Source organism: Python bivittatus, unplaced genomic scaffold, assembly GCF_059951505.1.
Source record: "Python bivittatus isolate LINGU-HERP-01145 unplaced genomic scaffold, Pbiv_v1 ctg000320_np1212, whole genome shotgun sequence".
Taxonomy (NCBI): Eukaryota; Metazoa; Chordata; class Lepidosauria; order Squamata; family Pythonidae; genus Python; species Python bivittatus.
In genome coordinates this window covers 5,320,573-5,348,111 of record NW_028277052.1, presented here as the reverse complement: position 1 = coordinate 5,348,111, position 27,539 = coordinate 5,320,573, and the positions used below count along the sequence as shown (strand labels likewise).

Below are 27,539 nucleotides of genomic sequence, written 5' to 3'. Positions count from 1 at the left end.
ATTTGCGAGCCAGTTCAAATGCAGTCTAGACCCTCCCAAGGTCCTACTGGTGCTCCTTTAATGTTCTCTTCCTCCTTCCCCAGTTAGCCAACCTAGGCTAATGAGCTGGGATCCCTACCGACAAGCTACACTAAGTAGAAGGAAGCATGGGAAAGCAGCCTTGTCGATCTATGGGTAGACCTTAGTAAATATAGATCTGATCTTCAGATCTAAGCCAAAGGAGAATTTGATTGATTTCCCAGTGCAGAATCAGGAAGAGGAGAGAAGGCAATGGCTTAGTTCATTGTTCTTTTCCTTTCCCAGGTCAAGATGAATGCTTCCCATGCCCAGCTGGTCTGTACTGTAAAAATGGTGTAAGATATCAGTGTCCACCTGGATTTTACTGCCCACCAAAGACTGGTGTCTCCTTTTATCCCTGCCCCCCTGGGACTTACAATCCATCTGCTGGTATTGACCAAGCTGAAAGATGCCAGCGATGCCCTACAGGTGAGCTCCCATCTCTGATACAAAATCCACTCCTGTTTCAGCCTACTTAAACTTTGACCAAGATCTCCAAGGCTGTCCTTTGTCCTCGCCTACGGGTTGGCTGCCAACACTGTTTCTTCAAGAACATCACAGTTGCCGTGCTGAATGTGGCAGTGCCAGAGCTGAGTATATCCTTCTCAGCTGGGAGGAAGGGAACATTTTTACTTTATTCAGATAGCTTTGTGACTTGAAAATGGATTACTGTGTTTCTGTCCAGGGATGTTTTGTGGGGAATCAGGACTATCTTCTCCCAGCGGCCACTGCTTGCCAGGGTTCTTCTGCAGTACAGGTACAGGTTGTGTGTATCTCCTTTTATTTTAAGTTCCCATTGCATGTATTTTTAAGAAAGAGTGGAAATGGATTGTGCATCTTATCTAGGCAATCAACACACTACCATTTTAAAATCACTATTTGTTAGATACATTGCTCAATCTAGACCAGGATTTCTGAATGCCCTGGGCTGACCATGGAAAGTCATTCCAGGAATCAGGATTCCTGTGTTTCCCATCTCCTGCTACCTCAACCTTCTCAACAGAGTGATTCTGGGGCTTTCTGCATGCACACCAGATGTTCTACCATTTTGCTGTAGCCCTATCCCCAAACATCTAGTAGTTGCTATTTGAATTAGACTTCTAAGTTAATTACCACCATTTCGTTGGCCAGCTCCTACTGTTCTGATGTTTCTTGGCTTGGCTTTCTCTTCAGGCTCCAGTGTCCCAAATCCTGATGGAACCACTAATGTTAGTGCTGGAGGCCCATGTCCACTGGGGCACTTCTGCCCAGCTGGCACCAGAATCCCTCTGCCATGTCCGGCAGGTACTTTCTCAGACAGGTATGGTTCTTCAGAACATATGGACTTTGATTGCCTTGCCGTCTTGAGGAAGAAAAGGGAAAGGCCATGCCTCATAGTGTTTGTGGATTGGTTGAGCCAAGCATCATAGTTTCTCTGGATTGGCAGAGCCAGGAATACTGCTTTTGCTTGGTCAACAGAGCACTGGTATTTCTAGCCCAAGCTACCAATCATAGAATGTCAGATAAGGGCTTTGCTAGCAGACCTGGCCCTGAAATTAGCTGGTGATTGTTATCTCCCCAGACTGTATCTTTCCCTTGAGACCAGCTGTATTGCATGCCCACCTGGGTATTACTGCTCCTCTGTTGGGCTCTCAGCACCCTCTGGACCCTGTTTGGCTGGCTACTACTGCCTGCCTGGAGCCACTTCACCTTCCCCAGCAGGTGAGTGTGCCAGTTAATTTCCTGCTGCATGCTCTGTCGAAGTCCAGCTGGGGTGCAAATCTATGTCTTCCCTCTGGGAAGCCCCCATCCGACTCCAGTCTTCCTTCCTTCCAACCCAAAGTCAGACGTGCTAAGATAACCTCACTTCATTCACTTTCATAGCCTGACCCATCTGGTCTGCAGTATTTAATAGATTCATCAGATGAATTGATTTAAAAAACACACACACATAAATATGTGGTATGTGTATGATCTTTAATATAGATTCTTCTCTGTTCCCCTATGGCAGATACATGCATAATCTAAAAATTAATGGGTATCACAGTGCAATTCTGTGTATATTTGCTTAAGAATCTAGCTTGATGAGATTTGTTCCTACAAAAGACCCGTGTAAGACTGCAGTCTTAGCAGTCTGCAAATGTAGGTAGATTTACTCCATTGATTACTCATCAAATCAGCTTCGTTTAACATAATTTAAACTGGTGTGGCTACAGGTCTTTCCTTTGCCTTGCTGGGGAAAAATAACAGGAAAGGGAAGCTAATATATAATAAATATGGCAGGCCACTGGCCCAAATTGCAATATTCCAAACATTTTCTCCCCAGCCCTCACAAGTGACACTTAAAATGTGTCAGGTTACTTCAGAATTTGAGGACGGAGATTCATACACGCGTGTTGATTTTTGTTTTCAAAGTTCTCTCTCACCTCACCCCCCAATCCCTTTTCCTCCATTTCTTGGGGACTGGAAACATAACTCTTCAGCTCTTCTTTCTTCTAGGGTTTCCAGAACAAGGAGGTTTTTGTCCTGTGGGCCACTTTTGTCCAGAAGGAACCAGCCACCCCCTTCCCTGCCTTGCAGGAACTTACAATAATCTCACCACACAGCCCGTCTGCTCCCCTTGTCCAGCTGGTTACTACTGCCCAGAAAATACAACCAGCTATGGGGGGTTCCCATGCCCTCCTGGCTTCTATTGTCCTGAAGGTAAGCTGTTATAGGCGGGGTGTTTGTGGTCCGAGGAAGAATTTTGCTGAATGCCAGAGCTGAAGTCCTTAAAAAAACAAGGTTTTGTGACTAACTGGAAACAAATTCCCACTTGTCCATTTGTAAAAAGGGCCGAATCTGATTTCAAAAGGGAAATACAGAGGCAAAATTTCAGAGCCTCAAAACATATCCAGATACAGGAGCTCCATCTGCTGATAGTGAGGTGTAGTTGTGCAAAGCATCAGACACAAGGACATAATACAAGGAATAGGTTTTGTTGCCTGCATCTGAAGGGTCTGTAATGTCTCCTCACTGGATGAGATGCGGTTGGCACTCCTTGTTATCGGCGTCATCCCTGCTGCAAGTAGGAACAGCGATAGTATGGAGTAGGGGATGGGTGAACAACCCATGCTCTGTGGCAGTAGATGCCCTCAGCACTTTAAGAGAAGAACCACCAAAATAGGTCAGCTGAATTGAAGCAGTGCAGTTTCAACTGTTTGGGGGAATGGAAAGTGTTAAGGATGGAGAAGGGAATGTATTACCCCTAGAGACCTCCTGTTTCCATTCTCTTCTAAATCTGTCCCCCCCACACACACACACACAAACACACAAATTCAAGAAGCACTACAATATTATAACATCAGATGCCTCAAGGATTCCTTCTAAGAGGCTGGGGGTGCAGTTCCAGAATCCTCAACCATTGCCGTTCATGAAACAGAATTTCAACTCCATTGTTTATCTCTAAAATCTTCCAAGTTGGGTTTTTTAAACAGAAAAGCTGAAAGAGAGTGAGAGAGAGAGATTGATTTGAAGTGTAGTGTTGGTTTTTTGTCGAAGTCTTTTTTTATTGTTCATTCTGATTGTTGGATTTTTTTAGAATGTTATACGGTATCTCATCATTTTGTTTTCATTATCAATAGTCAACTCTTTCCAGCAACCTGAAAAGAAATCTAACCATGCTTTCTTCCACAATATTCTGTTCTATTTCTGCTAGCAGCAAACAAAGGAAAAGCCATTGGCCTAGAAAATTAGTGTGACAGGAGAAAGGTTTTAGGCTATCCTCCCAGAAAAGCTATTGTTCTACATGCAAGGTTTCTTATTACTATTTCTGAACACAGAAGTATTTGACTTAGCCTGGCCATGTTCCGGATCTTAAGTTTACTTCCTGTCTGACTACTAGGCCAAAAGCACATTGCAAGAATTACACATTTGTGGAACGATTTGGTTCTTGCCTCTGTTTTGTTATGCCCCAAAGGAACCAGATATGCCATAGAGTTTCCATGCCCTCGAGGCTATTATAATCCAGACCCCATGGCACAAAGCTTGGACAGCTGCTTACCCTGCCTTCCAGGACACTACTGTGGGAAGGAAAATTTGACCAACGTTTCAGGAAAGTGTGATGCAGGTGAGGTTACCTATCGAAGAATAAATATTTCTGTACATCTGTCGAAATTATCTCCACCTCCACCTCTCAATTTCCTTATTCTGAGGAATCACTTTCCTGTCTTCCTCTGATTTGATTTGAACCAGTTCATCTGATTCATTTGAATGTAAGTGTGGTTCCAGAACAAACATTCAGAATAAAAATGAGCACCTCAGAAAGTGATCCCTGGCACGAATCTTATAATGTTCTAATCTCAGGGAAGAAGCAGATAGAAAGGAATTGATATTGACAAGAAGGGCAAGAGCAAACAAAGGAAGAAAGCTTCCTACTTTTTGATTTAGTCACTGTGGGATGTGGATATGGTAAGAAAGGAGGATTCTGGGGTGGGATTTGAAACATGGGAAAGAAATGGGTTCATTAAAGATGCTGTAATGAAGTGGTTCTTAAACTAGGGGGTAATGGAGCCATTTATTTGTGAGTTGAGGATCCAGTTTGGGGCTGCCAAGACACTTGTTTAAAACAACCTAGTCCGGTGGGGATTTTTTGTGGGGGTAATGACATTATTTGAGACTGGGGAAAGGGGTGATTGGATCAAACAGGTTAAGAACCACTGCTATGATGTAATAATTTGGTTTCTATGATGTGTTCTTTTTGGATTCATCTCTTGTAAATCTCACCTTAGTGTAGAAAAGAGATAGCAGGTGAGCTCTTGCAAGACTATTGATTTTGGGGAGAGGGGTTGGGTTTGGTTTTGCTGTGCTTTGCTTTGCTTTTATCAAACATAATTTAATCAACGAAAATGATGATTTTATCAAAGAAAATTAAAATGGAAGTTTAAGCACCCCGACTTCTTCTGTTGGCCAAATCCAAAAAGAATTTGGGCTGCGCACACCGAAAATGAATTGTTGATATTGCAGCTTACTCTTTCCTCATGTTCTCCTTATTTTTGTTTGGCTCCCTCAGGCTGGTTCTGCATTTCAGCTGCCTGGACCCCTCAGCCTTTTGACCTTGATAATTACACCAATGGCAATTGTCTTTGCCCAGCAACGGCCACAGGGGCGAAATGTTCTCCTGGGTTCTACTGCCCAGAGGGGAGCCCTGAACCCACTCTGTGCCCACCAGGACTTTACTGTAATGCACCAGGTAAAAGGGGGAATGTGTCTAGGACACCTAGGCATAGGGACTGAAGAGGCACTTGGTACATGTTTCATTTCTTGTTTACATCGGTTTTGAGTATGGCATTAGATACTTCAGTTGCCCAGAAGATCTTGAAATTCAGGTATTTGGCCTTCACCTCCTATAGTCTTAACTACTGTAGGTTTTATTTATTTATTTTATTTATATATCAAGTGTGTCACCGCCCATCGCATTAAAAAGCAACTCTGGGAGGTTTACCGAAGAGATAAAATCCATTAACATACAATATAAAACAATATTAAACAATTAATAAATAAATAATGACAACAAGAGATTGTGAATGCCATAATCAAAAATAGTTGGAGGATAGAAGATCATCTACCACAGTTGCTAGCGAAGGGAAGTTTTGTTTTTAGGCATCGGAACCCAATATTTGACCTTTTTCTGTGTTAGGTCAGGCCTCAGCTTGTCCAGCTGTGGTCACATCTTAAGAGACTCTGGAGCAGGTTCAGAGAAGAGCTATGAGGCTGATTAAAAGAAATTAAAATCTATGCAAAGAGATTGAACAGTTTGGGAATACTTAGCTTGAGAAGATAAAACTGATCACATCGCTTTCTTTAAGTACCTGAAGAGATTTCTGACATATGAAAGCTATTGCCTGTTCTTGGGCCACCAAGGGCAGGACACAAAGTCATAGATATATGTTATACAAGGCCAATTCCAATTGAATGTTAGAGAAAAGCAAGTTTCTGACCATAAGAACAATTGCTCCAGAGAGCTTGCAATCACGGTTTATGACAGAATACAGATGTGAGGAAATTTGCAAGTTGTCTTATAATTGCTTTTCTAATTGATTACTCCTGATATCCAAAGATACAGTTTCTTGCATCATTAATCTTGATATTTTATTGTCATTTTTGTCGACAAGCCATCTGGCTATCAATTAAGCAACTGACTGCACTTAAACACAAGTGAATATTACGAACACATCAATGGAGATGTCATTGAGCTATTGAAGGAAGAGTTAGATAACTTAACACTGGTGGGTTGGGAGGACGGTAATCACAAAGACCATTTCAATATTGTTTGTTTATTTGTTAAATGTATGGGCCTCCTGACTCCATCATGATGCTTTGTTGCAGAACATACTGAATATGTAAATAATTCCAGATATATATTGCATGCCTTCAGCTTTACAATGTGTGTGTGCCTTCGAGTCAGTGTTGACTCCTGGCAACTACCTGGACTAGTCCCTGCAATTTTCTTGGCAAGATTTCAGAAGTGGTTTGCTGTTGCCTGCTTCCTAGGGCTGAGAGAAGATGACTGGCCCAAGGTCACCCCGTTAGCTTCATGCCTAAGGTGGGACTAGAACTCACAGTCTCCCAGTTTGTAGCCTGATGCCTTCACCACTACACCAAACTGAGTCTCTTTAACTTTACAATCCTGCTCCTTAAATCCTGGCCCAGGTGATGCATTTAGCTGACCTCTGTCCCAATTTGTATATTAACTGTTAACCTTTTCTTTGCTGATTGTTGTGCAACTTAATGCTAAGCATCACCCTAGGTTTCTGTTTCCCTTCTTTCCTGCTTCTTCTCCAGGTCTGTCAGCTCCAAGTGGTGAATGTGCTGCTGGGTTTCACTGCATAGGAGGGTCTTCTTCTCCCAAGCCACTTGATGGGATTACTGGCAACATCTGCCCTCCAGGGACATATTGCCGTGAGTTACTTTGCAGGACCCCTTGCCTGGATACTTAAAGTGACCAGATTTCCAAAACTAAGAACCAGGCCACATTAATTTATACAATTTTACACATGTATTGATCAAGCCATAACCTCAAGCACTAGTACAGGCACAATTAGGGCTATCTTATCTGGGCTGCAAAACTCAGGACTGCCACCAGATGGCAATTAAGAAATGTAACAAACTCTCCTTGATGCCACCTAGTACCTGTCTGGATTTTTGCAACCCGGATCTGGAATATCTAGGCACAATGAGCGAGGGGTTCCTATCTGTGACTCCCATGAGCACGCTTTTGCTCCCACAAGTCTAGAAATTGTGACATTTCCTTGGCTTCAGAGGTGTGCCTTGACCCCAGGACACTTCTACTAAAATCAGGATTATCCTGGCAAAACCAGAAGTCAGGTCATACTATAATGGAAGGGTCTCCATGAGGTGTGGTTTAAAAAGTCAACATGGCAGTCACAACTTGTGCAATGCTTTGTCTTATTTTGTCTCCCACCTCCATTTCACCACCTACATTCTGAGATTTGGAGCACAATCTTTTCGATGACCTCTTTTTTTTTGCAGGAAAAAATTCACGGAGACTCCCAGCCACCTTGAAGAAAGGATAGAATAAAAATGTAGCACATAATATAATTATCCATCATCTTTTTCTTTTTTCCTGAACCAGCCAGGAATATCTGAAGCAAGAACCTTGATAGATGGAGAGCATGTAGCTCAGGTTAAATGGCTATCTAACCCTCATTTCTTGCAACCCCCTTTTTTCCCCCAGCTGTGGGGTCTACAGCACCCATTCTCTGCCCACCAGGCACCTTCTCTGATCAATTCGGCCAAAGTATGGTCTCTGACTGTCAACTCTGCCCTTCTGGGTTTTACTGTGAAGGTTCTGGACTGACAATCCCCACTGGAGAATGCAAGGAAGGTAAGTGGACTTGTCCTATGAAGAAGAGAGAGATCTTGAAAATAATGAAGGGCATGTTTAGATCAGTCTTCCCCAACTTGTGGCTTTCAGTTGTGTTGGAAAATAGTACTATAAAGTGAGCATGGAATGCTTCCCACAAATCCAACACCATGTCAGCTGTGGATGATGGAAGTTTTGAAGTCATTTTGGAAGTCAAAAGAATTCTGGGAACTATGCTTCTGCGGGAAAGGGGAGTAGAACACAGACATCCTTGCATGTGACAATTCTAGTTTCTAAGCCACCTCCATTTGTTCTCTTCTTCCCACTGTTTCTGGCATGACTGCCAAAATTGTGAGAAACAAGACATAAGGAGAGAATCATTGTCCCATCCCACCTTTGCCACTACAATCTCAGTCAGGATACTGGGCAAGGGAACAAATTATAACCTCTTTCTCCCCTCAATTGTCATTAAAATAGCTATTCCTATCCTGCTAACAGCAGCATGGAAGTGACAACCTCCCTGTATTGATGTTGTTGGGTGAGGGAGTATGATTAAAATCCCCATCCCTCCCTTCACCATAGCAAGAAAATGGAGGAGAGTCAATGCTTCTCTCCCAGCTATTGTGGAGATGGGTATATAGGAAAATGGAAGTATAATCAAGAGGACTCTGCAGTGCTTTGGGTTCGATTGTGGAAAAGTGCTTTGGAGTGCAGGAGGACATGAACATAGCACCTGTTGGCATCTCATTAAAGTCACTGTACATACACGGTTGTTTTAATGAGTCACCAATGCATGCTATTTTCATGCTTCCATGTGCTCCAAAACGGATTTTGGGAATCCAATCTGAATCTCTGCATAGCCTTAGTCATCAGTGGGTGTGTCAGTATGCTGTGGCCTGGCCCCGTTTATACACTCCATGTATGCAGGTCAAATAGGGTTTAAGATGGTCAGTTCAAGAGACATTTGGTATCCAAGTCCTTCATCTATGGCTGAGAAATAACTGTAGACTTCTTTTCTCCCATTGCATTCAGTCACTGTCCAACCTCAATTCTGTGCTTTCTTCTTCAGGTTATTATTGTAACAACCAGGAAGGACCTATCAGCAATTACACCCTTTACCCTTGCCCACAGGGTTATTACTGTCCCCCAGGGACACAGTGGTCCACACAGTACAGCTGCCCCTTGGGGACCTTTGGAGCCAAACCAAGGTTAACAAACATTCTGGAGTGTCAAAACTGCCCACCAGGAAAATATTGTTCATCTGCCGGGTTGGCAGCACCAACAGGTAAAGGAAAAAATAAGTCCAAAGTGAATAGAAAGGATGGTCATTAATGTTTTAGGAAGCACACTGTATATTCTGTGTGCCAGAAATGAGGAACCTGTGGCCCTTTACAAGGTGTTGAACTTCATGTCTTAGCATAGGAACTATGGACAACACTACTAAGACTTGTAGTTCTGCAATTCTGGAAAGCCACTGCTTTCCCATCCCTAAACTGTATCAGTTTTCTTCAACCTGGCATCTTCCAGCTGTAATGGGCTTCAATGTCCATGTTCCTCCAGCCAACGTGATCTTTGTGCCCTCCCCCAAGTGACAACATCATGGGATTATGTGGAGGGCACCTCGCTCCATTGTCGGATCATTCTGTGCGATGAATAGAGATTTTCATGTATTTTTAGGAGATTGTGCTGCAGGATTTTGGTGTAAGGGTGGAGCTCAGGTCCAGAACCCAGCTGATGGAGTATCTGGACAGCTTTGTCCTGCTGGATACTACTGCCTTTCAGGTACAGCAACTTCTTCCTCAGTTTGGCTCCTTCAGATGTCCCTGGACAGACTTCTTTGGTTCTCAGTGGTCAAATGGACCTGTATCTCTCCTGTCTATTTTTTTTAGGAGCACTCACTCCATTGACCTGCCCACATGGAACGTGGTCTGGGAATGAAGGGAACCCAGACCTCCAGAGTTGCAACTCTTGCCCCGGGGGTTATTACTGCAATAGCACTGGCCTTGTGTCCCCATCTGGCCGCTGTGATGCAGGGTTTGTACCAGAAACATATTCCCCTTTCATTTGTGAATACATCTGTCTCTCCCTCTCTCTCTATGCATGACATATACACGAGCAGATTCCAGCTGCAGATATAAACTGTCCAGCTGTATTTTTTCTTTCATTTTCCCTAATCTTATCCAGCCCTTTATTATCATTTGACATTTCTCTGCAGGTCATTTCTTGACTGCCCCTGATCCTTAACCATCTAAGACCAGGATGCACAACTCTTTCCAAGCTGATGGCCACACCTACCTTTCCAGGGCCCACACTCCAAAAACAGTTGTGTCCAGGATGCAAATTAAATTTGATGTCATGTCATTTCCTTTGGTTAAATCCTGTTAATACGATTGCTTCCCATGTAATTAATCATTTTGTCTTATGTACATAGGAGAACTCTCCCTAGAATGCCAGATTTCAGAAAATCATTTCCTTCATTGTTGGTTTGGTGGCCTCTTTTTTCATGACTGCAAGTTATTTTACCCTCCCCCATTATTAACCAATATTTCTCTTGCTATTTTGGTAGGTTTTATTGCATTGCAGGATCTATCACCCCAAGACCCACTGATGGGATTTCAGGTGCCCCCTGTCCTGTAGGTCACTTCTGTCCCTCAGGCAGTGAAACTCCAACTCCCTGCCTTCCTGGCACCTACATGGCAGAGACCCATGGAAAAGAATGGTGCCCACCATGTACAGAAGGGAAGTACTGTATACCTGGTCACTTGCCACGGCTATGTCCCAAAGGTGAGTTTCCTAATGGGCAAGACTGTTTGATCTATCAAAGCTCTGCCCTGCAGAGTTCCTTACATCCACACCTCCCTCATCGTGGCTGTTGTTTGAAAAGTGCAGGTTTCTAGCCTTTATGATGTTTCTGTAGATATATAGGTATGAATAGACTTTCCTCATTTCATTCCCTGTATGAGTTTAAGGACTCACTCAGTCCATCATTCCACATTGCCTGGACCATGGAAGAAATGAGAGAATTCCTAAAATAATCAGCAAAATGGGGATGTGTTTATTTGCAGTCCCTCTCAGATGCCTCTGTTCATCTACCTTGTGTTTGTCCTCCAATTTACTGAAGTTCTCGGTAATGCATGTATTTTAAACCACCCAGAGAGCTTCAGCTTTTGGATGGCATAAACATTTTAATAAATAAATAAATACATCAAGATCAGTTTGGCTATAAATTTATAAATAGCAAGATAAATTACATGTCTTCACCCATAGCCTGGGAGTCTCAAGACATCTAATACAGCCAGTATATTTTACATGCTCTTTTATCACCAGTTAGTGATCTCATGTTGGAGGTCTGTATGTACATATATATCTTTGTCATCCATATCCATATCCATTCCAGGGTGTTCACTCAAGATAGATCAATATGGATGCATGTATGGTGCATACATGTATAAAGGTTGTGAAGATAATGACATCGATATATTAACAGATGTCTGTTTATAAAGTTCTACAATTTTCTTCTAGGCTTTTACTGCCCAGAAGGAACAGGCTTGGACTGGCAGCCTTGCCCCCCAGGGACCTACAACCCTCTCCAAGGAATAAGAAGCCTGATTGAATGTCAACCTTGTGATGGTGGCAAGTTCTGCCTCTATCATAATGCAACAGAAGTCACAGGAGAATGCTGGGAAGGGTTTTACTGCACTCAAGGTTCAGATCAGCCCAACCCTAATGCCCAACTCAATGGTAGTGTTGCTGTTGTTTGGAAGTATTCTGTATTTATCCTCCCTAAATGGTCCTACTGTTCTTGTTCAATTCAGTTGGACTATGGCTTCATATGGAGTATTGGCTTTATCACAGCGGCTGTCCTTTGCTCTAATCTTCCCATTTAATCAAAAGTTTATTACTATTATTGATCAAAAATATCTTCCCATTAAAGGCATCTTGCCTATATTCATGAACTCACCTGATAAAACTAACCTCAGACCTGATCACCTTCAACTGCAGGTAATGTGGCCTTGTTACCCCATTTGGAAGAGCTTCTCGCTCATAGAAAACAAGGTGGATCAGTGCCTTTTCTAACAGCCACAAATTCTTTACCTCTTTGTTTTTGTTGTTTTGAACAGCTCTTCATTCCTTTGCTCTACATGATCAACCAAGGCAATGGCCCTCAGTTAAATCACATATAAATAAGACTTCTAATAATACACTCAGTTGATGCATGCCATCAGTATTGAGGTGATAGCTGGGTCCTGAGAAACAACAGCATGCACAAGGACATCTGGGTAACAATCATCTTATTAAAAAAATTTAAGCACCCCCCCAAGAAGAAAAGCTAAGGAGAAGACCATTCCAAATGCGAAAAAAAGGCAAAAGTGCCTGGCTGGGTTAAATAATTTATTTTTTCCTTTCCCAGTCCTTTTAGGCTAACCCAATCATAGGCTCAGGCAGCTGACATCAGTATAAAATAAAGTATAAAAACAGAAGAATCATAAAATCAATAGAAAAAAACATAGAAATAAACATAGGTTCCACATAAAGTTCAGTGGTGTCCTATCCATCTACCTTTGCTCCATTAACTCCAGTGAGAGGATAGCCTTCACCTCTTTCTGAAACAATATCTGAAACACTGAATCATAAAACTTTCACTAGATGGGAAGATAAATTGCAGATTCTTCCTGCAGATGCCCCATTATGTGCATGCGCGTGCGCACACACACACACACTTATACACTAAGGACAATGCTTAATTGCTTCTACCACCTCTCCTATTTCTTAGTCATATTCTGTAATACATTGACGTGTACACACTTGGGGAAGATAACCAATCATATGTGGAACATCATATTTGTTGTTACCTTCCAATTGTGTTGTTGTTATTTACAATAAGCAATGCTGTGAATGTCTTATCCCAGTGCCTGGAGGCTGTGAGGGTCTGGATGGGGAACAACAGGCTTCAACCGAACCCTAGCAAGACTGAGTGGCTGTGGGTTCTGGGGCCTTCTGGTGCTAGAGTTATGCCATTTTTGGTACTGAATGGGGTTGCACTGCCCCAGACAGACCCTGTGCACAATCTGGGGGTCTTCCTGGACTCATGACTCCTGCTCGAAGAGCAGATGGCAGTCGTGGCTAGGAGGGCCTTTGCACAGATTTGTGTTGTGCGCCAGTTGCACCCATTCCTAGATCAGAGGGACCTACTCACTGTCACTCATGCCCTGGTCACCTCTGGTTTGGATTTCTGTAATACGCTCTACACGGGGCTGCCCTTGAAGAGTATCTGGAAGCTTCAACTGGTGCAAAATTCAGTGGTATGGGGAGTTACATGTGCCCCTGGGGCAGTACATGTTACACCTCTGCTTTGCGAGCTGCACTGGTTGCCAGTTTGCTTCCAGGTCCAATTCAAGGTGCTGGTTTTGACCTTAAAGCCCTTCATGGCATGGGGCCTGGTTACCTGAGGGACTACCTCTCCCCGATTACATCTGCCCCTCCCATCAGATCTGGCAGAGAAGGCATGCTATAGATCCTGTCTGCTAGAGAATTACATTTGGTGGGTCCCAGGAGGTGGGCCTTCTCCCCAAAAGTGAGATTAGCTCCATCCCTCTTAACATTCCATAAGTCCCTCAAGACCGGGCTATGTGATCAGGCCTGGGGCTTCCAGGGGACCGGGGACATTTTACGATGGCTCCCTTATTAATTTTATCCCCTCCTATTTTGTGTGTTTTTAGTTTTTTATGTGTAATTGTTTTTATGTACTTATTCTTTTTAATTGTTGTATGCCACCCAGAGTCACCTTGTGTGAGATGGGTGGCTATAAAAATATGATGAATGAATGAATGAATGAATGAATGAATGAATGAATGAATGAATGAATGAATGAATGAATAGTAATTCTCTGCTGTTCCCCCCTCTCCTTTCCATCAAGTTCAGGCTGGCCCGTGCCCTTCTGGCTATTACTGTCCAAGGGGCACCATTGTTCCCAATCCTTGTCCAGTGGGAACATTTGCTGCTGGAACAAAGATTCATTCAGAGGTAAGGCCAATGCAAGAAGATTGTTGTTCTTTCTTAAGAGGCTGATTTAATCTTGTTCTATAATGAACAGAACATTCAAAGTTCAGGATTGTAACTATCCACCACATTTATGGCTGATTCAGAGAATCTCAGTCCTAATTTATTATTTCCGTATATTATTTTTATATATACTCTACGTTTCTGTTGCAAAACACATAGGCAGATAACCACCCATTTAAGTAAACAAGGACCAAAATAATAGAAAGTTAAAGCCCATATCAAAATGCATAAGGAAGAAGAATAAATCTTCATTATTTTTATTTTCCTTGTATCAGCATTTAGCCAAAGACCACTGTAAGATAACATAGGTGGACAAACACTCAGTACAAATCTTACCATTCAAACTTTTTAATTTGTTAGAAACAGACTGAGAGGTTTTCTTGGAGAATGGGCAAACAACACTGTCTTAAAGTAAGGGGAATTATAGCTTTGGAAAACTGAGCTCTTACATGCTGTAGTTTCAAGCTATGCAGGAAAGGTCAACTCTTTTGTGTTCAAAAATTAGACATTTCTAACTGAAGAGGCATCTTTTGAAAGGCTTCTCCCTCTTACAAACACTCTGAATTTCACCTGGAAAATGATTGGAAAATGTTCTTAATCTGTGACAGGTGGAGTGCTCCCCTTGTCTGCCAGGCCACTTCTGCAACACTCCTGGGTTGATAGCCCCAACAGGACCATGTGAAGAAGGGTTCTTCTGCATCTTGGGCTCACTGCTGCCCAACCCACTGACCACAAGCCAAAGTGGAGGCCCTTGTCCACAAGGTATCTCTTGCATTTTCCAGAGATTTGTTACATTTTTTTACTCAGTGGACCTTTCTTACCCTTTAGGTCTCTCTGACAAGCTTTAATTTTGACTGAAATGGCCTTTTTTATCCATGGATGAGAGGTTCCAGAGAACTTTTGTTTTTAGTATTTAGCCCTTTCAGCCCCAGCTTTTTCTTTCTAAAGGAACTCAGTTATTACAAAACACTTGCAACTTCCAGGGATGATTGGGAACAAAAACTAAGCTCTGGAGCTTCTCAGTGGTTGGAGAACTTCTCCTCATTCAATCAGCACTGAGTCCCTGGAATTTTCTGATATTATAATTCAGGTCTTTGCTTGTTGATACTTCTGGCACAAATTTCTCAGAAGGTTTGGTCCTATGAACAGATCCCTCAGACATTCCTTATGGTCTATTCCCACTGCAAAAATCTGGACTAGGCCTCAGTAGGTTGGCATGTCCTCAGAATGCCAAAGATTGAGTCCTTAGCATTTCCAGGTAGGACTATAAGACACTTCCTATCTTAAATTATGTAGAACAAAATCCAGTGCAAACCTACTGAAATGAATGAATCAGTTGAATATAAGAAAATTGGCATGTGTATGTGTGCATTTCCTTACCAGTTGCATTCCTCCCTTTCAAAGAATTTAACTGAGAAGAAAAACATCATTTTTTCCTCAGATGTTTTCATTCCTCTTCTCCCCATGCCTTTAGATTAGTGCTCTGCAGCACATTTTCCTCCTTTCTTAGAAGAGAATCTGTGGTGTCTTCCTCTTTGTCCTGACCCAGCAGAACTACAGACCTTCATTGCTTTCAGAGGCCTTTTTCAGAATTGCTCTGAAACAGAACTTGTTTGTGCTGGTGTTCAGTCATGTCTGGACTACAAGGGGATCCTGCTGGTTTTAATACTTTGCCAATTTCTCTTCTAGGTTATTTTTGCCCTCGAGGCACAGCTAATCCACTGCCTTGCCCAGCGGGGTCATATAATGATTTGGAGAGGCAAGCCAGCTGCCTGCCCTGCCCTGGCGGGTAAGCAGGACAATGATAATCATGAAATCTGGTGCAAAAAGAGAGAGGAAGAACTATTTCAATAGCAGTAGCCCGCTGGATGGGACAGAGCAGAGGAAATACTTGTTTCTGCTAAGGGGAAACCAAGGGAGAAGGGATGACCGACTGACATCACAGTTGGGGTTCTGTATGGCTAAGTGTGTCCTCTTGATTTCAGCCTCTGGGTTTACTTTGGGCAGCCTTAGCTGCTTTGTGGTTACTCATTTTGCTGTTCTGATTAGGTGTTTCCTTGCTGAAGTGGGAAATGCAATCAAAAGACTATTGTGTAGTCCCCTGAAGGCAAAAATAGAATTTTAAGGGGACAATTTAAATGTGGGAAAGGAGGAAAAGTTAAATTCCTTCTCCACCAGCACTGCCTGAATCTCACAGCTCCTACCTTCCCCTTCTTCTGTGAAAAGCAATAGTGGCCTTCTCCTCCTCCTTTTCCCACACATCCCTATTGGGACCCTAAGATCATCTTCCAAGCTTCTTCCCTGAATTCCCCATCAAGTGGGGCAGACCGTGTAGCTCTTTAGAGATGGTTTTTAACAACAGCTCCCCATTTCTGGGACAACCATTCCCAGAACTCCTCATTTAGCACCCAGAACATAAAGTCTATTTTCTTGAAATCTTTGAACCTCGTGACCTACAGTGCCTTTTCACTGTGCTAGGCAAAAATGATTGTCAGCACTTTTATATTTCTATGCGTTGCCGTTTTTTCCTGCTATTTTCCTTCTTTTATGGCTTTCAATGTTTCTGTAAACAAGTTTGGTTAAACAGGAATATATAAATATTATCAGGAAATGGATCACTCTTAGGCCCTGTTTTTTATTGAGTTTGGCATGTTAAGAAATGGTGAAATGTTTGCCCCAGGAATTCAATGTTTCCTCCTTCTCATGCTCTCTCTTTTGAAGGTACTTTTGTCTCCAAAATTCCTCCTCCTTGGTCAGCAGCAAATGTCCAGTTGGGCATTACTGCCCTCCTGGCACAATGTCAGAAATTCAGTTTCCATGTCCACAAGGGACTTACAACCCAAACGTAGGAATCAGTGACCTCTCTCTGTGCCTACCATGTACACCAGGTGGGTATCTTTTGAATCATCCTTAGGGTTTCACTGACCATTTGTTGAATGCTTTTCTCTAGAGGCCATGGAAGGAAGAGGAAAGTCAAGAAATTCAGCTCTAGTATTTTTTTTTCAGAGCAGAAGCAATGTGCATTTTACCAAAACAAACCCACCCTATTCTCATGAATGTTATAAGTGATAATGAAGCTTTCAAGTTTTGCCTTTGCTTTTGACTAATTGGATAGAAATAGAGAATAAGGAAAATAATCAAGCAGGTGCCTCAGACTAGGTGAATGGATATTTTATATACATACATATGCACATACACACACATACACACACACACACATCCCAGAAGAATTGATGTTTGTGTGTATATATTCAATTCTTCCTGGTACTTCCCTTATCCTTCTAGAAATGGGTTCCTAGGAACTCTTAGGAATCACTACATCTCAGTATTGTCTTGCAACGCTATATTCAGTCCAATGAACATGTTTAAAGAGGTGTTGAATACAAGTTAAGCAATAAGAAATAGTTCAGACCAGGTTTTGCTTCTCTGAGCAAATCTGAAATGGCAATCTATTTGGGCGAGGTCTTTCAGGCAGATCTTCTTTCTCCACTGAATGTGGGTTACAGTGACTCTTTTCTGTGCCATGTGCTTCCTTTCTTTTTAATGCAGTGTTGATCATCCCATGACTGTGGATTCCATTTCTTCTCCTTTAGGGCATTATTGTGGTTTCCCAGGTCAGGCCCATGTCGCTGGCCCTTGTTCAGCAGGTTATTATTGTCTGGCAGGTGCATCTATCCCAACCCCAATGAAAGATCTGCTTGGGGATATATGCCCCAAAGGTCATTACTGTCCTAAAGGGTCTGCTACACCCCAACCTTGTCCCTCTGGGTTCTTCAGCAACTCTACAGGAAATACCAAGATGGAAGACTGCCTTCTGTGTCACTCAGGTATGGGGGAGTCAGGAATTTAAATCTTAATGTACGAACGTGATATATCAAAGAGTACAGAAAGTTTGAAGGCTGTATCAGGTTCTGTAGATGCCACTGGATGGCAGCAAAAAAAACAGGAAATGCCAACTTGCTGCTGATAATGGTAGTCTAGTTTTTTTGTTTTTTTTTTACAGCCTAGATCTGGTAGCCTTTCCCTCCTCTGAATAACCCTTGATTAAATCCTATCCTGGTCTTTGGTTTTTTAAGAACTCATTTCATTTTGTCTTTTCATTCCCATCAGCTGTGTATCTTGAAAACTCTCCTGAATTTCTGCTTCCTTGCAGGATATTTCTGTGATGGAGCAGGGCTTGTATCTCCTTCTGGTCTTTGTGACTCAGGATTTTACTGCAGTGGAGGAGCTGTTTCTCCAAGACCTGCTCTGGTTAGTGGTGCTGATGCAGTCAAATATTCCATTATTTAAAAGTGATCCATGCCCAGCAGGTAGTCCTGAAAGCAGCGGGTATATTTAAAAGACCTCCCTTGAAGATTTTAATATCTAGATAGTTTTATAATAAGGAAGAGAATTACTCAGATAGTTAGTCCTCAAACTATTCAGTCACTATTTGTATGTATGCGTGTTTGTGTGTGTGTGCTGAAGGTTAAAAGGAATATCTTAAATAGATTTTATCCTGACAACCATCCTGTGAGGTAGGTTCGACTGAGAGATGGACAGGCTCCAAAATAGCTTGCTGATCCTGAGATTTTAATCTACTGTAGGATCCTAACAACCAACTCAATATCTTAAATAAACAATCCCACGTGGCATAATTTTGTCCTTCCTCTTTGCTTCTCGTTAGTGTCCTCAACATCTTCTACCCTGACATAATTCACTTTTATTTACAGATCACAAGCAAAGGTGGACAGTGCCCACCTGGCCATTATTGTGTGATGGGGAGTGGTAGACCACAGCCATGCCCATCAGGGAGCTACACTCCCTTCTGGGGCATGGACCAGTGTTTGGAGTGCCCAGAAGGGGCTTATTGTGATCTTGGTGCTGCCAACTATACCCACTGCCCTGCTGGTGAGTTTAACCATTCTCCAATCCTTCCAATACAGTATTGACTTTTACAAATTGCAGTGATCTAGTTCTCCACTGACCTTCTAGTTGCATATTGCCTGAACTCATTCTCTGAGATCTGAAGCAATGTGACTTGAAGTTTTAGTATAGCAAGCCAGCCAGGGATGAACAATGTGTTGCCCATCAGATGCTGAGCTACAACTCTACCATTGTTCACCACTGGTCATACTGCCAACAACATTTGGAAGGTTTTGTGCTGTTTATCTCTTTAGTGACCCCTAGTAGAGCAAGTAGCCAAGATCAGGAGATATCTCTCGCTACTCAGAACTTGGAATGTTCTCAACTTCCTTATAGATATTGACCCTTGTGATCATCTGAAGATTACTACTGAGCAGACATACTGGCTTCTGGTCAGGTTCTGGTTTCCTGTAATTCATCCTTATCTGACTAGAGTTCAGCTTGCCTCAGAACTCTTTTATTTCTGTTTCCACTATACCTGATGAATGGGGGCATAAAGAAACATAGTTGCTTGGTTCTATTGAATGCCAATTGATGGTTCTGCTTCATATGAGTTGGAACCACACAGCTCAGAAGATACACTTAGTTTTCAAGTGCAATGTTCTGTTTTTGAGTGTAAGAAGCAACCTGTCCATGACATTAGTCATATGCCTTCTAAGTATAGTTAATATTTATTTTGAGATTCTATATTTTATTTCTATATCATACTTTCCTAATAGTTAAAGGAAAATACCCCCTTCACTTTTCTCTTATATTAACATTATTAATTTCTGATTTCATATTAATTGATTTAATCAGCTCCAGAAGGACTTGCTTTGAATTAGTCTGCTAAATTAATGGTAAATATCCATCTCCTTCCCACTTTAGGTCATTACTGCCCAAGGAACACCAAGTTTGCTACTCAGTTTCCTTGTCCCAGGGGGACCTACAGTGAAATTTTGAGTATCAGGACTGTTGCTGAGTGCCAGCCATGCCCATCTGGGAAATTTTGCTCCAAACCAGGCTTGATCAGCCCAGATGGCACATGCATGCCAGGATGGTACTGCCCACTTGGGTCAACATCAGGCAAACCAATATCTCTAGGAAACCACTCTGGTATTTAAGTTTCTTTTTTAAATTATTATTGAATAATATCTGTGTGTGTGTGTATGCGCATGTGCACGTGCCTTCAAGGAATTGTTGACTCCTGGCAACTGCCTGGACTAATTCCTGCAGTTTCCTTGGCAAGATTTTAGAAGAAAAAGTGACTGGCCCAAGGTCACCCAGCTGGCTTTGTGTCTAAGGCAGGACTAGAACTCACGGTCTCCCAGTTTCTAGCCTGGTACCTTAACCACTACACCAAACTGGCTCTCGCTAATATCCTTGGGAGGGTGAGATAAATTTTGCACCCTGGTCAGAAAACAAAATTAGAATTTATTATTAGGCTGTGCCCAAAGAAGAACAGGGGAATTACCTCTGCACTGATTATATTAACTTGTAAATATTCAGGGCAGCCATGCGTGGTGCTAATTATATAAAACAGGTTACTAGAGAGTTCCACTCCCAGGCTTTTAAAAGATAATTATGGCTTCTGAATGTCATCAGCACCTGTTGAAATCTCAGAGCTAGAGCTGAGTTAGGTCAGTCCTTCAGTCTGTGTTCCTTCCTGTACTTGTAAAAGTAGCCATATATATATATTCAAGTCAGAAAACAAATAAAAGGGGGGGAAACTCACATTTTTGCTTAAATTATGCAGATCTACTTTGGTGACAAAATTAAAATGGTTCGAGAGCCAAATTTTCATGTTTATGTAGCACAAAATGCTCATCGTGTTTGCTCTGTATAATTGAGACGTAATCTTTTCTATTCCATAAGCAGACTTAATTCGAAGGTGCCAAGCAGGGTTGTTCTGCCCAGAAGGTTCTTCTGTTCCTGTTCTTTGTACTCCAGGTAAATGTATTTCTTGCTTTCACCAACAAACCCTTGGCATTCAGATTTGGATATCCAAGTTCCCTCCTCTAGACCAGAAAACACTGAGTAGCTTTGTCCTGGAATGACTTCTATCTCCTGGGGTCTGATCTCTCCACCGGTCCCAACGGTGGGCTACAAATTTACATTGATGAGAGAACAAGGAAGCAGAGCAACACTGGGTTTTGTCAACCAGTAGCAAAAATATGAAAAGAGTAAGGCCAATGGGACCCCATAGTGTGTGTTTTGAGTCTGAAACATCTGTTTTGCTCTCAGGACACTTCCAAAATCCTTTAAAAGAGCCTGTTTTGCACTCAAAGCACACCCACAGTACCAAATTTTCCTCCAATGTACTTCTTTGCCTTACTTTTGCTGCAGCTGAAGATCCCATTCTAGAACTCTGCCATCTGCTGGATAGATGTGTCTTGGGTTTGGGGGAAACGGTTCTGTCTAGCCTAGAATCCTATAGCATTAATGTGTGGATTGTATATGCAAAATCCTGTCAGTTCTCATAGATTTAACATCTGGTACAAAACATTATGTGTGATGCAGCTTCTTGGTTTCTTTTTTCTGTCCATGTATCCTCTCTGTACGTGCCTCAGCTTTATGCACTGCATCTAATCAAAACTTTCCCCACAGCATGATTTGCAAAATAAGTATATTCACCCAACTGAACTGGAATTGCAGTCCAGTGCAGTTGAAAGATCCTCTGGCCCATTCTTACAGGCGATTCTGGGAGTGGTTGTCTAACTCAGCTGGAGGGCATCTAGGTTGAAGAAGGAAGATTTAAACTCTCATACTTGACCTGTTTGATTTTGTCACATTTGTATACAGTCTTGAAATGACACCAATAGTGTTGTAGTCTATTGTAGCTTAGATCAATAGTGCAAGAATATATCTTCTTATAGAATATAGAAGATATATTCTATATGATGAGGAGATTCAAGAAGACACCCATCCTATTGTTTCCTTCTCCGTAAGGTTTTTACTGTGCATCTTTTGAATTGTCTGTGCCATCTGGCCCATGTGATCCTGGCTTCTACTGTACTGGAGGCTCTACTCTACCCAATCCAACTGATGGGACAATGGGAGATATTTGTCCTCGAGGCTACTTCTGTCCCCGGGGGACCTCTTCCCCATTTCCTTGCCCAGCAGGTAGGTCTGCATGTAGATATTGCTATATTTCTCAATTCTCTCTTAATGGCATGAAATGAAATAAATGAAATGAAATGAGACCGAAGGGGGGAAATGAATGAATGGAAACTCTCTCGGCAAAAAGAAGACTGGATAGTCAGGAAAAGAATGCAACGCTACTTTGTTTTCTGAAATGCTGGGTTTCTACATGCTTAACTAAAAATGGAAACACTGGGGGACTGACATGATTCTTTTTATAGGCTCTTTCTTAGCCCACCAAGGTGGCCGGTCAGCCCAGGATTGTCATCTCTGCATGCCAGGCTGGTTTTGTTCCCTCCAGGGTCAAGCCTCTCCAGAGAATTTGTGTACAGAAGGCTGGTTCTGTCCAGAGGGATCAATATTTGACCAAAATCCAGGTAGGTTATTCTATACTTAAAGGATGCTACTTTTTATTGTTAGAAGAGACAGAAAAGAAGCAAACAATCCATCAATCCCTCACCATGATGAGGTGAAAATGTGGGGAGAGAGAAATTCCTGGGTAGGGCATCAATGAGAAAAAGAAAGAAAAAATTAAATTATTTGACATACGTTTGAAAGCTTTGAGGAGGACAGGGATGAGCAAACTTTATTTGTTTCCTATTCCTAATTTTTTTCAGCAGTTGAGAATAATAATGATGTGATAATATCTCTGAATTGTCTGGGGACTTCTGGGAGTTGACGTCTACACATTTTGAAGTTGCCAAGTTTGAAAAACCCTGCTCTTGAGGCTTTACTGAAGAGGTTTGGGGGCTGAGTTGAGTTGCAGATCATCAATCCATTTTATTTACACCCAAAAGGCCCCAAAGCAATTTACAAATGTAATCTGAACAGGGCATTAGATAACACAGTTTAACAAATAAGATATTTCATAAATATTACATAATACACTTAAAACCCCAATTCATTGATTTGTTACTAAAAACCTTGTTTTTATAGACATAGTTAAAAATCTGGCTATTGCCGCTGTAATTTTCGGATGTTCATCTGCAAGTAAAATTTTTACATACTCAGAAGTATCTCTTCCTGGTTTGGATTTTAAAATAGGCCAGATAACTTCCCACCGAAGACTCTTATAAAATTCACAATACAATAAAATGTAATCCACCATTTCAAGATCAGTACCATTACAGGAACAGTATCTTTGAGAGATGGGAATTTTTTGAAATCTACCCTATAGCATATTTGATAGCAACAGATTTAATCTGGCTTTTGAAAAGGCTATTCTGTATTTACTTAAATATAAGCTGTTCAGGTATTTAGGGAGTTGAAGAGTATATCTGTAGTTAATTCCAAAGGTTACAGGTGAACACAAAACTTCAGCTTTAGCAATTAATTCCTGTGCTGAATTATCCTATAGTCTTTGTTTGATACAATGAAATGCTGATGACATATTCCTGGAGAATAAATAATCAGGATCAGTGCCAATCTGACTAATCTTTTGAGTCACCTGCTTAAACCACGTATCTACAAAGGATTCATCTGGGATTTCCTGAAGCAATCCTTCCTTGTTTTAAAAAAACATATATTTGCAACCAAAACTTAATAGTGCTTAACCAAGCCTTTGTTTCCAAAGGGCATTGCAGTTTCCAAGAGAACAACAGAATTTGGAGCACAGCTTGAAACACTTAAAAGAGCTCTTAAAAATTTCGCCTGCAGTTGTGCTCTCTTGTTATTAGCAAATGTGATCCAAATTGGAGCTCCATATAAAGTTTGAGATACAATTCTGGCATTAAACACTTGTATTGCTGCAGGAGGAAAACTTCCTCCTTTTGAATAAAAATATTGAAGCAGGGCCATCATAGTAGGTTTTGCTTCCAGAAGTATTGCCTTGCAATGATCTTGCCAGGTTAGAGCATGGTTCCATAAAATGCCCAAATAGCTAAAATTCTCCACTTGCTTTATTATATGATCGCGAATGTTCCAGGTGTACTTTTTAATTTTTTTTCCAAAAACCAAACTTTGAGTTTTATCATAGTGAATTTGTATTGACCTTTTTGGCAATACTTAACTAGGGCCTCAAGTAGAGGTTTCAAACCCAGTCTAGTACACGAAAGAAGAACAGCGTCATCCGCATATAACAAAGCACACATTTTCGTTTTGGCTAATGAGGGACAATGGCCATCAACCTGAAGTAATGTGGTCTCCAGATCATTGAGATAGATGTTAGATAGTGTAAGGGCTAGCATGCAACCTTGTCTCACTCCCTTATTCATTGTAATATCTCCCGTAAGTGAGCCTTTTTTTAAAATCTAACTTGTATTATACTATCTTGATACAGTGCCTATATTAAATATGTAAGATCCCTGTTGGGAACCAAATTCTCTAATTTAGCCTAAAGTCTGGTTCTGTTAACAGAGTCAAAAGCAGCTCTAAAATCTATAAAGCAGCCTAGAGTTTACCTTTCAGGAAAATAGAATTGGGTTATAGATTGTCCTCTCCTGATCAGGCAATGGATGTTAAGGGAAGAACAATCAGACATGAAACTCATACTCCGTATGTGTCTTTTTCTCCCTTGGAACATTTAGTCCTTATTGTGTGCCAAGGTATTACAGAACCATTGTGGTGAGCATAAGAACCAAGTGGTATGATTTCTCCTTATGTGCGCAAAGCTGTCACTTTCAGCAGCAACCCTATGCAATTGTCAATTATAATAACCCCCTCTCGTGTTCATTTTAATCGGTGTTTTTTACTCTTTATAGTCATTTTCAAAAATGTGATCAGCTACCTTACATGCTGAGCCAAACAGAAAGATAGTGTATAAATCAAATAAAAAGCATTCAAACATACCTTCAATCACAAAAAGGAAAATCAGAAACGCTCTCAGGCAGATTAATGCTATTTTACTAAGTATCAGGTTTCGGTGTAAATGTACATTTAGGCGAAAAATTTTACAATCTCTCTTTTATTCAGCCGTGCAATAAAACAGCCTTGCCATTATGAACACCCACAGGATGTTGGCTTTGTGTTCGTTTTGTTTTTTCCAAACTGGGGTTACGAGGCCAACTCCTAGAAGGTCACAGAGAACAGGGCAGGTGAATGAAGAGCCTGGGAATGAGGGGAGGGAAGGGAAGGGAAGGGAAGGGAAGGGAAGTTGGTGAGCACTGAAGGAGAGGCAGGTGGGTGGGAGGACAGGGAAGGAGAAGCAAGGGAGGAAAAGTTGTTCGATGAAACAGGACATAATGAAACAAAAGCACAGGAAAAAGAAGGCAGTTGAAGAAACTGAAGAAGAAGGACAGCATAGAGATGAAGTTTGGGGAGAAAAATAGTGTACTGATACATTGATATTGTATCTTATTTAAACTCTTATGTTCCTTCTTAAACCAACTCAACACAATGCCAGTTAAATGGAGACATAATGAAAACTAACTAACTCTCTCTCTCTCTCTCTCTCTCATTCTCTCTCTTTCTCTAGACCATCTTTGTCCTCTTGGTCACTATTGTCCCAAAGGCAGCCCAGAACCCAAGCCATGTCCTCCTGGTAAATATCAAGATGAGCTGGGCCAAAGCCTGTGCAAAATCTGCCCAGCGGGAAAGTAAGAAACCAACTTTGCAACCTTGTTTAATTAATTTCAGGCAGCTTTAGTGGAAATACATCTTCTTATTCTTCTTGCTTTCTGCATTTCCTTCTTAATTCTTCCATGCAGAGGAGATGCCTTTATGCCCCAGATCCAGTAGCAGAGCTGTGTACATCCATTCTTTTCTCTCTCTTCCTGAATTTAGGACCTCCATTTGGATATACTGTGACCGCTTTATTCAGGCTAGTGTGCTCTGTCTGAAGACGAGCAAAGGAATTCTTTTGAGGACTGAGATGTTTTATTGTGCATCTTTGATTTAGCGTTTCATGTTTCTGCATCTCATTTGGGGAGAGGTATAGGGATCACAATGCACATATGTATGATGACAATTCAGATGTATCATATGAGCTTCTAAGGATCAATGACCTGTGAGATGACTGGAACATTCAAAATGCAGCACTTTGAATGTTGAAATCATCTCACAGATCATTGATCCTTAGCAAGCTCAGATGATCTACCTGAATTATTATCATAATGCTTGAGGCACCCACATGGAATTCATGTCTGGTCAGAGAACTGAGCTTCGCACTACCTGACTTGTATTCTAATGGCTCTCAATAAATAAACTGGTCACTCTAGATCAGGGTTTCTCAACCTTATCAACTTTAAGATGTGTGGACTTCAGCTCCCAGAATTCCCCAGCTAGCCTGCTGGCTGGGGAATTCTGGGAGTTGAAGTCCACACATCTTAAAGTTGATAAGGTTGAGAAACCCTGATCTAGATAATTCCCATCCATAGGAAAAAAAATTGAAAATGAAAACAGACTGAACATTGCTTGCTTTATTGACAGATTCTGTGACCCCAGTTTCCAAACACAAGATTCCAAGAATTCCAGAAGGACTTCTCCAGGAGTAATCAATCCTCTGGACTGTTTGCCAGGCTACTACTGTCTATCAGGAACAAAAACTGCTAAGCAATTCCCTTGTCCCTCTGGGACCTTTAGTAATCAGACCAGTCTGAGCAGCTCCAGGGAATGCGAGCCTTGTCCCGGAGGCAAATTCTGCGCAAGGCCAGGTAAACCTGAGAGGAGACTTGGGCTGCTGTCTGCAAAATCTGATCTTATTAAAGTATGTAACTTTAAATGCAAATGTTTGCATTTACAAAACCATTTCCTATGGTTTTGCTGCAAATTACTGAGAGACATTGGTGCATTTTTATTGATGTTGTAATGAGGATGACAATGACAATGATGATTCCCAATGATAAGTCTGGAGGATACCTCTGCCCAAGACCTTGAACTCCATTCATTATATGTCATCTCCCCACAACACAGTGGGAGATGACATATACACACACATAGATATATACCAGCTTCACTACCAATTCTAGCTCCAATTTTTCTTTTATGTTGGCTATCCTGTGTGGGAATAGATCCTTCACCTCTTATCTATAAACACATTTCCTATGCTTGGAAGTGGATCCCAGATACAAGTTTTGCAGCAGAAAACTCAGTGAATTCCTTAGGTTGCTACAGGTATTTTACAGAACCTCACTCACTTGGTAGAATTCAGAGCTTCTCTTCCAGGTAAATCTTCTCTTCCAGGTTTAGTGGCTCCGAGTGGCCCTTGTCTGCCTGGCTACTACTGCATCTTGAAGGCCTGGAGACCCAATCCTGTTCAAGATGAAACTGGAGGCTTATGTCCTGCAGGGCATTTCTGTCCTTTGGGTAGCATCAGCCCCACCCCCTGCCCAAGAGGGACTTTTCTCCCCCTACTTGGCACGTTGTCCCAGAATGCCTGTTTGCCCTGTCCTGGAGGAAGCTTCTGCCAAGGAAAAGGGCTGGCTGCTGTTTCAGGTAGGTCTCGTACTCCTTGAGCATACCAGTGGTACATGTCGGGATGTGTCCAAACCAGCTGGGTGCTGATCTAAGAGAGAGGTTTAGTCCTATTTCTTCCTTAAAATCCATATGTTATGCCTCTGATCTGTGGCTGCCTACCAACACAATTCAACATGCGATTTCCATGATCTGTTTCTTT

General features: G+C 41.8%; 1 protein-coding gene across 1 annotated transcript in view; it reads left to right on the top strand.

Annotated features, from left to right (window-relative positions):
- LOC112541406 (uncharacterized) overlaps positions 1 to 27,539 on the top strand; it is a 98,167-nt gene that overhangs the window by 31,095 nt on the left and 39,533 nt on the right. The window contains 28 exon segments of the mRNA XM_088138790.1: positions 304 to 486; positions 743 to 814; positions 1,231 to 1,357; positions 1,619 to 1,758; positions 2,536 to 2,739; positions 3,995 to 4,144; positions 5,087 to 5,266; positions 6,859 to 6,975; positions 7,772 to 7,921; positions 8,970 to 9,185; positions 9,578 to 9,682; positions 9,790 to 9,934; positions 10,467 to 10,684; positions 11,423 to 11,646; positions 13,823 to 13,924; positions 14,572 to 14,725; positions 15,653 to 15,752; positions 16,685 to 16,851; positions 17,557 to 17,790; positions 18,117 to 18,214; positions 18,676 to 18,853; positions 19,736 to 19,963; positions 20,726 to 20,797; positions 21,797 to 21,970; positions 22,210 to 22,365; positions 25,401 to 25,521; positions 26,354 to 26,577; positions 27,107 to 27,358. Of these exon segments, the coding sequence (XP_087994916.1) occupies positions 304 to 486; positions 743 to 814; positions 1,231 to 1,357; positions 1,619 to 1,758; positions 2,536 to 2,739; positions 3,995 to 4,144; positions 5,087 to 5,266; positions 6,859 to 6,975; positions 7,772 to 7,921; positions 8,970 to 9,185; positions 9,578 to 9,682; positions 9,790 to 9,934; positions 10,467 to 10,684; positions 11,423 to 11,646; positions 13,823 to 13,924; positions 14,572 to 14,725; positions 15,653 to 15,752; positions 16,685 to 16,851; positions 17,557 to 17,790; positions 18,117 to 18,214; positions 18,676 to 18,853; positions 19,736 to 19,963; positions 20,726 to 20,797; positions 21,797 to 21,970; positions 22,210 to 22,365; positions 25,401 to 25,521; positions 26,354 to 26,577; positions 27,107 to 27,358 (4,491 nt within the window).